Source organism: Erpetoichthys calabaricus, chromosome 12 (genome assembly GCF_900747795.2).
Source record: "Erpetoichthys calabaricus chromosome 12, fErpCal1.3, whole genome shotgun sequence".
Taxonomy (NCBI): Eukaryota; Metazoa; Chordata; class Cladistia; order Polypteriformes; family Polypteridae; genus Erpetoichthys; species Erpetoichthys calabaricus.
In genome coordinates, this window is record NC_041405.2 from 102,954,908 (window position 1) to 102,966,536 (window position 11,629).

An 11,629-nucleotide genomic window follows, 5' to 3' on the forward strand; every position below is an offset into this window, starting at 1 on the left:
TGGCACACATCTACAAGTTCCTGATACTTGGCACAATTTTTCTTGTTGGCCTCCTCCATATGGATTCTGAAACAATAAGCATTTCTGGCCACAGCTGTAATGATGTTATTGAGGCTGGGAACTTTATCATCCAGTCCAAGTCCACTTCCATATGCCAGTCATTAGCATTATTAAGGAGACTGGCTTTCAATCCAGCTCGTGAGCAGGGTTTCCCTTTGGCTCTCAGTAAAGCAATTGTCTTTGTGTGATGCTGGCCTTAGCTACGCTGTCAGCAATTGCCTTTAGGACTTGAACATGGTTCCAGCGATAGTGCCTGTCTTCAAGGGCCTTTGGTCAGCTGCTGAAAAGGTGTTCCAAGGATCTTCTTCTGGAGCACTGAAGGCAGGAAGGTGATTCACTCTTACCCCAGACAGACATGGAGGTTTGCTGGACTGGGTAGTGTGTTGTAGACAGCTTATACTAGGAACCTTTTCAGATGGTAGTCTGCTTGCCAGATACTAGCTCATGTGATCTTTTGCTGTAGTGCTCCTTCTCATCTTGTCCATGCTCTTTGCTGTCATATCCCCAGTATCCTGCTAGCTCAAACTTTCTCCACACCTGCTCACACTTCCGATGTATGAGGTGTTGCCGCTCCTTGTCCTGGGCTATGTTGACCCTGGTCGCTGGGAAGTAGACAATACCAGCTAGCCCTACTGCAGTGGACCTCACCAGAGCCTTCTGCCTCATTCGTGCACTGGCCACCTCCAGAGATTTACTTGCACTCCACTACCTGCCTGTTTGAACCTGGATGTCTGCAGTTGCAACCTTTGTGTCTCTGGATTCTCAATACTGCAGAGCTTCCTGGATCTGTGACCATAAACTCTTCTGTGAGGCTACTGATTTGGAGCTGTAAACTGTAGCTGGTGCCTTACAAAGCAGTACTCCTCAGGCTACGTGGTAATTGTAGATACCTTCACAAGTAGCGGCTGGTCAAAAGAAGTTTTCCAATTATATTTCCAATTTCTTTAGTGTTTGTAGACCATAATTTAACTGCTTTCATCTGTTTTCATCTATGTTTTAACAATTTTTAAATTCTGTTAATAGATATGTTAATAGTAGAAGCACTGAGTAATCAAAATTTTATAGTGGAACATTTGGAAGTATTAAATATATACTGCAGCAAGTGACCAGTAATTTAATCTTCAATCAGACTTTATATGGCCATTCACTTTTTTATCACATTACAAATACACAACAGACCTTGTCTGATTAAAAACTATCAAAATTATTATTGTTGAATCATGAAAAAAAACTATTGGCTAAGGAAAAATGTTGATTTAGGTCACACACAGCAGTGTGTTACTTCTTACATGGAGGAATATCAACTCCAGTTAAAACAACTGATGCAGACTTCTGTGGCAAGTGAAAAGGCCTTCAAATTACAGTGAAAGGTTTAAGATGAGGAGAACGTATTTTGATAATTCTGTAGAGTAAAACAAATGCCGCCATCTTTGGATTTAGGAAGCAGTGTAGCTGACCAGTCCACTTTGTTGGTGATGAAGCCCAGCATACAGTATATCCTGCAGTGTACCGAGTGAAGTGATCCAGCCATTTTTCTGTGATACATATGGCAAAATGTTCATTATTGCTTTTGTTACTTTGAAGTATAAAGAAATATTCAGCTGTTGTATAATGGAGTGAGCAGACGTTTGTGAATATTAAAGCCCGGCAGTAGTGTTTTTTAAGACCATTTTCTAAATCTATAGAGAAACCTCTCTTTCACTCTGAGAACTCTGCTTTCATTTGTAGTGATCATTCAGGTGGTCTCTGTGGTAAGCATTTAAACAATAGTTCTTTAGGTAAAATCAGATAATCTAAGACAAATACGTCATGTGATTGTTGTCAAATGTATAGTAGTTCCATGTGTTCATATTTCACACTTCTAAACAACAACCAACCACAAAACAGAGAAACCCAAATTCAGTTTGTTTTGCTGTGTACCCTTTTGCCACCATATTCACTTATTTTACTATGCTTGTTAATTTAGTCTAAATCAGTCAGAATTATTAATTATCAATAATCATGATTATTATCATCAATTAAATATTACATACTAAATTAATATCATTAACTCACAAACACATGATAAAAAAGAGCATACAAGTCCTATGTATAAGATGTCCCAATATTTGACTACTAATTGCAGACAGTGTCTGACTTTAGAAGGCATTTGCCTTTGTAAATATGTTCGAAGGCTTGCAATGGAAGCTTCTCAAACAGACAAGCTGCAATTGTTGTGTTTTGTTTTGGACATACAGTATGCTTGTCATCTGCTCTTAAGTGTTTTTCTTTGTCGTTAAGATGGAAATACTGTATCTTGGAAGTTATACTTTAATCCTGCTGCTAAAACAGAAAGTGAAAGAGCCTTACTTTGACCACTAAAAACAGATAGTGTTGATAGCATAGGTAAATGAAGAAAACTCTTTAGCTATAAGAGTTTAAATAGCTCCTACTATACATGTTTGTTTCACTTTAAGACGCACCTTTTGGGTCTAAATTTGACATGAAATTTTCATGGCTGATGTATTAGTATTATGCCAGGATTGGTTAAAAGTATAAAGCAGTGCTGCTGAATACTGTAACCATTTTTGGCATCCAGTTACGTTTATTGCCATGTGTACTCTGTGCAATGAAATTCTTAGTTAAATATCTCCTCTGAACAGTTGATGATAAAACAATACCAACAAATGGCAAACAAAAGTAAAAGTATACATAGCGTGCAATATATATACTGTGGGAACCAGCCCGGACACAGACAGGCGAACACCAATGGTTTAGTCACCAACACACGTTTATTCGCCATATGTACAATATTTACAGTTACTGCACACAACACAGTGCCCCCTGCACCACACACCCTCAGTCCAGGCCTCTCACAATGTTGCCTTCCTTCACCGCGTCTAGTCCTCTCCTCCGAGCTATGTCCATTTTCACCCAACTCCAGCTGATGAATGGAGGGAGGCGGCCCCTTTTAAGTCCACCCGGCCGTGCTCCAGGTACCTTCTGATGAGCTTCCTGCGGCACTTCCTGGTGTGGCGGAAGTGCCCTATGAGCACCTGGAAGCACTCCGGGTGTTCCTGGTAATCCTTCCGCCAGCACCTCCGGGTGTGCAGGAAGTGCTGATGTCCAGGGCTTCTCAGGCATTCGGGCCCCCCCTGGCGGTGACCATGGGCCCCTATAGGGTTGAGCTTCCATGCTCCGTTTCCATGGTCCCCATACCAACCAGGATGGCTGCCCTCTCATGGTCTGGAGTTGACGTAGTCCGTCTCCCGGTCCTTCCAGGCCTCCCAGCTGGATACCGCCCCCAGCCACTCGCCACAATACACATACAGTTTAATTAAATGTATATGTATATTATATATAAATGCAAATGTATAATAAATATAAATGTATAAACACACATAGAGTTTGTTACGTCGCAATATTTGCTCTTATGATTGACTGTTCAGTACCCTCATGACTTATGGATAGAAACTGTCCCTTAATCTACTGGTGTTAGTGCCAATGGCTCTCTTCTGTTTGTCATAAGGCAGGAGTGTGAAGTGCAGCTGTGCAGTATGGCTGCGGTCTTTAAGTATATTGTTTGACTTTCCAAGGCTGCAGGTGTTGTATATGACCTAAAGAGAAGGCAGCTCAGTACTGGTAATGTTCTGTGTCACCTTCACCACCCTCTGCAGTGCTTTAAGATCTTCAGCCAAGCATGTGCCATAACAGGATGTGAGGCACCCAAGTGAGGATGGACTCCACTGTGTATCTCTAGATGTTTGTGAGGCTGTTCAGCCTCCACCACATCATTTCTTTTGGGTTAGGATCTGAACTTTCACTCGGCCATTCCAAAACACAAAATCTATTCAGCTTCAACCAGTGAGTACTCAGCCAGATGTACAATGCATGTAATGCAACAATAAGGAATAGAGAATGTGTTTTGGACCTCACAAACCGAAGAGAAGCTTGTCTGTCAGATGTCTTGTGTTTTACGTGCCATGATAGAAATGTGAACTGTACTTGTCACAGAGTTGTCTAATTTGACGTACCATGCAGTCTCTCATCGTGCAATATGACATGCTTAGGTGACGAGATCACCAACTGCAGTTGTCAAGTTTGAATTCCCTCCAAATAGAGGTTGTGAAATGTGACAACAGCTTTACTTTTACCTACTTTTTAAATAGTTACAGGTTTGCCGAGTATTGCTTACGTACTGTATTTTTTAGATTTCATGAACAAAAAGTATTGTGGAAATAAATCTTTAGTCTGACCAGGCTTTCTCTGTTATTCCTCATGAAACATGTGACATCTCCATGGTGCCGCTTCCTTCCAGTCAGTCCACTGAAAAAGGTGTGCAGCGGCCTTTATATAGTTCTCCTTTTACTCTTTTTTTTTTTTTTTTTAATTTTATTGTAATCATTCATACAAATCGATCAATTCTTATAAAAAATAGGATTGAAAAACAAGTCGACCCTCACCCCTGAGAGAGAGAGCATGGCCAATGGGGTAAAACTTAAGGCTTGTAAACATACCTAAACTAATGAGTTTAATAGGCCAGTAGAGAAGAATGGAGAAGAAAAAGAAATGCAGAGATAATTGCTTCCTCTGTGCTTTAAGAGCTTATTCTAAGATTTTATTGATTATATCCTGCCAGGTTTTAAAAAAAATTCTGTACAGATCCTCTAACTGAATATTTGTTTTTTTCCAATTTCAAATAGTATAAAACATCTGTTACCCACTGACTTAAAAGAGGAGAGTTAGAATTCTTCCAGTTTAGCAAAATAAATCTGCGTGCCAAAAGTATAGTGAATGCAATCACAGTTTGTTTGTCCTTCTCCAATTTAAACCCATCTGGAAGAACACCAAACACAACTGTTAATGGGTTAGGAGGGATTGTGACCCCAAGGCTGTCTGAAAGGCAGTTAAAAAGTTTGGTCCAAAATGATGTTAATTTGGCGCAGGCCCAAAACATGTGACCCAGTGAGGCTGGGACTTGATTGCAGCGTTCGCAGGTTGTATCTTGCCCTGGAAACATTTTGGACAGTTTTAGGCGAGACAGATGTGCTTGATATATAATTGTAAGTTGAATAATTGTATGCTTTGTGCATATGGAGCTCGAGTGAAGTCTCTGCATTGCTACTTTCCACTCCCTTTCTGATATATTGATTGAGACCTTTTTTCCCATTGCCCTCTTGGAACTTTGAAAGGGAGGGACTATAAAATAATTTTATATATTGCAGAGATGGTGTCTAAGTCCTTGAAATTGAGCAATATTTTTTCCAGCATGGACGAGGGTGCAAGATGAGGAAAATCAGGCAGGTTCTATCTAACAAAGTTCCTAATTTGAAGATAGTGAAAGAAATGTGTAGCTGGATACTTTTACTCTTGATCTTCTCTAAAAATGTGAAACTGGACATGCTGGAAAAATGTGAATTTGTGTTCAATTATGAACGTTTTGCCTTTTTGAAAAGGGGGTCCTTGTTATCTCTAAGGTGTAATTCTGTGTATATGTGTGTAGCAGTGGAGTTTAATTTGTTTCTTTTTTTTCTGCTCTAGTACGCCTCAGCTGGTTGCCTGCTATCCTTGCATCACAGTGACAAGCCAGAGCATGAAGAGATCTGTGAGTTTCGTCCCTACACATGCCCCTGCCCTGGAGCCTCCTGCAAGTGGCAGGGCTCACTGGAAGCTGTGATGCCCCATCTAATGCATGCTCATAAAAGCATCACTACATTGCAAGGTGAGGACATAGTGTTCCTGGCCACTGACATCAACTTGCCAGGAGCTGTTGACTGGGTGATGATGCAGTCCTGTTTCGGTCATCATTTCATGCTTGTGCTAGAAAAGCAGGAGAAGTATGAGGGACACCAGCAGTTCTTTGCAATAGTTCTGCTAATTGGAACACGCAAACAGGCGGAGAACTTTGCTTATCGTCTGGAGCTCAATGGCAATCGACGCCGACTCACTTGGGAAGCTACACCACGGTCCATTCATGACGGAGTGGCCTCTGCAATTATGAACAGTGACTGCCTTGTGTTTGACACCTCAATTGCCCATCTCTTTGCGGACAGTGGCAACCTGGGTATTAATGTAACAATTTCTATGTGCTGAGTGGCATTTCTCAATTAGCAGGTTGCTTGGAGTGGGGAACATCCAGGCAATGGTGGAAATAGTGGCTGCCTTCTAGGCTCAATGGGGCAAAAGCAGTACCTCTTTGTTTCTTGCAGAAGAGATTAAACAAACCTTATACTGGCCAGTTATTGCAAGCCACACACAAAGTTTCATAAATGTCCTTGGTTGCATGTCCCACATGCAAATAAGTAGGAATCTCTGTAAAAAGAAGGTACACTTGTTGGCTTGTTTCAAAACCGCCTCGCCCCAAGTTTTTTTGCTACAGACTGCTGGCCATGTAAGCAGTGTTGCACTGTAATGCATCTTATCATTGGCATGCACCCATTGGTGTAGGAGTGTGAGCACTTCTTTGTCATTTAATGGTTATAAACTCTTTGCCTTGTGCAGATGTGGAGGATACCTAGGCAGAAGAAGAACCTGGACATGAACATTGGTTAATTAAACCAAGACCAATAGAAAAGCAGGCCTTAACATTGCAAGCAGAGTCTTGGTAGGAGTAAGTAAAAAGAAACCGAGGTAAAGGCAAGGGATTACCCCAAAGATAGGCAAATACACTCTAGTTGGCAGAATAAGGTATAATAAGGAGAGGATTAAAATGGCACAACAACTCTAAATTGTTTTATTTTGACATTGATCATATGCGTTTTGTGAAGAAAAGCAGAACATAACCCGTTTGCCAAAGAGGGAAAAGTTTGTGTGTGATACATCTATATAGAATGCACATTAACATACTTATATGTACAAATTAGCCATCCATATTTCAAACCTTACCATTCAAATCAGGGTTGAGAAAATGTACAAATTCTAGAAGCGTGACATTGTTACAATTATTTTTTTGGTACAGGGAATTTAGAATGTAGTAATTATCTTGTGATGAATGTAAAAGGCTGTGGGACTTGGCATAAGTAGTCGGCGTTGAATGAGGAATTTTTGACTCTTGTTAAAATCTTATTACAGCCTGCATGGATTTGGACTGAGAAGGTGGCTGGGAGCACAAATGGCAACAAATACTGAGAAAAAAATGATTAAATATATATTGCATGAACTATGCAAGCTTGTTAAGGTTGCTTTCTGATTGATAGATTTGAATCGTTGGAGATTGTGGATGAGAAAGCACATTGCTGCTCTAGGGGAAACGTGTCAACAACATTTCACGAAGGGGTTTTTCACTTTTATCTTTTTAAATTCTGCTCAGAATATTTAAGAGAAAAATGTATAGGGTCTGGTGTACGTTTTTCCCCCATTGTGACACGCCATGCGTGATGGTAATTTTGACCCAATCATTGTTTGAACATCTTCATCAGGATGCTAGCATTAAAGCTGTGTTAGCTAGGTCTATGCTACCCTGACTTGCCACTTACCTCTGATGAGATTGTAAGGTTAGAGCAAGCTGGCATCCTGATGGCATGTGCTTTCCTCCAAGTCCTTTTCTGTGCTTTGCATCCCTCAAAGCACTTTACCTCACATTTTGCTGCTGTTACTGCCACAAACTTTAAAATCAACCACCTGGTTCCTCATTGTCCTCCGTGTGACTGATTCTTTCCAGTGGGAGTTTCGTAGAACTGCTGAATTTAGTGATTTTTATACAGCTTTGTATTTTGCTTGATCAGCCCAACTGTATGTAATATGAGCTGCTCCAGAGGTTGGGATGTGAATTCCGCACTGTTAATGGCTTCCTTTGGCAAGCTTATTAATAGAAACACAAAAGATTTTATAGTCTTTTTATAGCATCTACAATTACTCCATTTAGTATTAATTACAAGCAGGGGACTTGTTTTATACCTGTCAGTTCCTTGCTTGGCCTTACTTTGTTATTTTTAAGTTACATTTAAAAATGACCATCAGTGTTCTTGCACTTATGGCAGTTCCTTTTCTTTCTGGGCTAAAATGACCTGCACAGGCCCAAAACTGGGGTGTTTGACCCTCCTCTCCAATGTAAAACATCAAATGTTGGTCTCTAGGCCTTGCTGATTTTCAGTCTTTGAGAAAACAAATATCCATCACAGAAGTCGCCACTTCCTCCTGCTTTCTTCTCACAAAGGAAACATTTTCTGCTGAAAGACTCCCTGCTCAAGTGGTGAGCTGATAACTGAAATCGCTGCATCCGTAGGTTTGTCTTGTATACAGAGGAAACAAAATCAAGCACCTGAAATATTTGCATCAAGTGTTTTTATATATTTTTTTTATGGCAAATCTTGAAAATATGTGAATTGAAAAATGTTTATAATGTTTATTCTATAAATTTTTTTTTTTTTTTTAAATAATAACAACAACAAACTAACGGGTAGATTTAAAAGATTCTCTCCACCACCACCACCACCCCCTCCCCACCATCCTCCCTAAATAGCCAGTGCAATACTTAAAGCTTTCTGGAGCTGTTAATGTTGCAGTGTGGGTCTGAAGAGCTTGAACCGTGATAACCTTGAAGAGCTTTGACAAAATATATTTTTGGTACTAAACACAAGCAAGTAGGTGGCGCTCTTGCACTTAATTTAATCTGTCATCATTATTCACATGTCTGCTAATCTTTGCTCTGTCACTCAATGACAAGGATGTTTTGCTTTGAGATACACCACTATGTATGTTCTTGCCAAAACTTTTTATTTTTACTGATTTTATTTATTATTGTAATATACAATTATTTATAGCATGTTTTTGTATTGGGACAGAATAGATTATGCTTTCAGGAGTGCCCTTTTCTTTTTCAGAAAGCCATAATTGCGTTTTTATTTTATTTTTTTTTATATAAAAAACAAATAAATATATATTTAGTATACAGGCTATGCTCTGTTTTGTGAAATGTTTAGTTAAACATTATTCTTTCTAAAAAGCACTGTCTATGGTAGATTCAAGTGTCCTCATTCCTTAGTTAACGAAGAGTGTTACTTCTTAATGTTTTTGGGGTGGTAGATGTTGATTTCTATTGATAAATATACAGGTTAGTTTTAATTGAACAATGAAACAACCGAATCTGCACAGAATGACATCTGAAAACCCAGTAACAGAAATGATACTAGTCTTTTAGGATAATACCTGATTTTTGGTTTTATTTAAATACAAGTTTATTATGCCTCTTGCCTGACATTCCTAAACTCCTGAGGGTGTTGGATCTTTTATATTCTCATGCAATCAGCCTTCTAAAATTCAGCTTTTCCTTGTCTTTTTGTTGAGTGTCTTGATGGGAGTATATTTTGCACAAATGATTTTGCACTTGAATTCATATCTTCAGTTCTTTCAAAATAGATTTTTTTTTAAGTTTTAATAAAGTTGTGGCAGTTGATTCAGCTCTACAAAAATCACAGACTTAAAGTAGTATGAAAGCTTTTGATTTATAGCAAAATCTGTGGAGGAAAAAAAAGTTGTATTTTTTCCTAAATATCATTCAATTGTGCATGTTTTAAACCAATACTAGATTTTTTTTTTTTTTACAGATTTAGTTCATTTCAGTCAGTGGGTTTTCAAGTCATGGACAAAGCAGTTGCAATACAGTAGGATTTGTTATTTTCTGTATATGTGTGTTTTTAGAAATGTCTGAATAAATCACAATGTGATGTTGGCAGCACTTAAAATTCTTTTTTGTGTGTGTAAAAAAAAAAAAAAAAAAAAAGGAACATTTTTACAAATCTTATTTCATTAGTAAGGATTTTGTACTATAAAAATCATATTGTGGCATAAAGAGCCACCTGAAATCAAGACCTTTTGAGAAGTTAATTTCTTAATTCTCACTGAATAGCATCTTGTGTTTACTATATCTCAGATTGATTTCCCAGCATTAATAATAATACATTTAATTTATATTGTTTTACCAGTGATTCTGTACATGAAACTCCTTGTTTTGACAAATATTTTGTTGTGTAACCTCAACTCAGTGAGGGTAAACTGAAAGAAACCAAAATCATACCATCTTCAAAGATAAAAACATTGAATACTAAGCACACATCTTTACATTTAGAGTTGCACATTACAGAAAGTATTTGTCTAGTATTTGCATTGCAAAATAACACATCATGTCAACTTGAAGAAATATAAAGAGGGATATTTTTTAAGTTGGAGGTTAGTTAAAAGATTTCAGTGGAATACATTTCACTCTTGGAGAGAAGCATTTCTATGCTAGCAGAGCATTTCCTTTAGCTACTGTATTTTGAGACCGGACTTTTCTAAACTGCATAATTTCTTCCACTTTGTGTGAAGTTTGACAAAATTGTAAACATTGCCATTCTTGGTGCATGAAATACACTCTGATATATCCACTTTATGCCTTACAGAATGGATGTATCTTTTTGTTTTTGCTTTACACATCCAGGGGTTAATTGGTATGAAGAGAATTTTGTAACTTTTTATTGGTAAATATTGTGTTTAATATTCTTTTTCACCTTAGGTAACCCTACTGAAAAAGAACAAGTTTGTGCTAGTAAAAGAAAATGGGTTTCTTATATACATCCATTTTTAAAAAAAGTCAACATGTAAATTATACACTCAGTCCATAAACTCCCAGAATATATGGTGTGCAAGTAGCAAAGCTGTTTTGTTCCTTTACTGATTTACGTTGTATATATTCAGGACCATTATGAGTTGTAGCTTTGGTGTTTTCTAGTTTAGATTATTTTTTTCTGATGCTTTATCTACTGTATTGTTAAATCTCAAGTGTTGATCTTGCCTTTTATCTAGTATATGTTAATCCTCAACATCTCGTTTTTCTCAAAAACTTGATTTATTTCAACTGTGTATCATGGATTTATAGTAGATGTGTTACAGTTGTACATTGAAAAATGTAAAAGTCAGAGTATCCAAAGGTGAACAGTAATGAGTTACTAAAGATTATAACTGATGGGCCAAAATAATTAGTGCATTTTCACTTTTGTTGTAGGTGCCATTAAAAATAAATCTGGTTGGACAATGTAGATATTGGAGTTAGGGTTTACCAGAATACTGAACTTTAATACCAAATATACACTGCACTTTCACAGTACCTACCAACAAGGTTTGGAGTTACTGGTGGGAAGCGATTGCTGTGCTGGTTAACCTCTGGTGCTCTATTTATTATTTACTAAAGATCATTAGATTGATGTAATTGCTCTTTTTTCCTTTAAACTTTAGAAACAGACCCTTATTTTTTTAGTTCAATGCACTAATTATTTTGGAGAGACCCTCACTTCATTTTGCATTTGTGTGTGTCTTTTCTGTATAGCATACATTTTTAAGTGTAAAAAATAAAACTGTAAAATTTTATTTTTATTTCTTAAAAAAAGTCCTGGTGGAATACAATAAGCTGCATATATTGTGTCAAAAATGTAAAATTCCTTCCCATGATTGATCTCCTATTTCTGCTTTCCTGGTTTTTTTTTTTTTTTTTTATTTGCTTCTAAATAAATAACTCATTTATTTTTAAGGATATGTATTATTCAAAAATGATTGCCCCAGTATATATTCCTTTAAAAACATCTAGGAGCGCCCTTGACAGTAGTGCACCTTCTGC

The 11,629-nt window shown here is 37.7% G+C and overlaps 1 protein-coding gene across 1 annotated transcript in view; it reads left to right on the plus strand.

Annotated features, from left to right (window-relative positions):
• siah2l (seven in absentia homolog 2 (Drosophila)-like) overlaps window positions 1-11,592 on the plus strand; it is a 57,575-nt gene extending 45,983 nt beyond the window's left edge. The window contains exon 2 of the mRNA XM_028815938.2: window positions 5,581-11,592. Coding sequence (XP_028671771.1) covers window positions 5,581-6,132 — 552 coding nt within the window. The 3' untranslated portion in view covers window positions 6,133-11,592. The remainder of the gene's footprint in view (window positions 1-5,580) is intronic.
• Window positions 11,593-11,629: the final 37 nt, after the last annotated feature.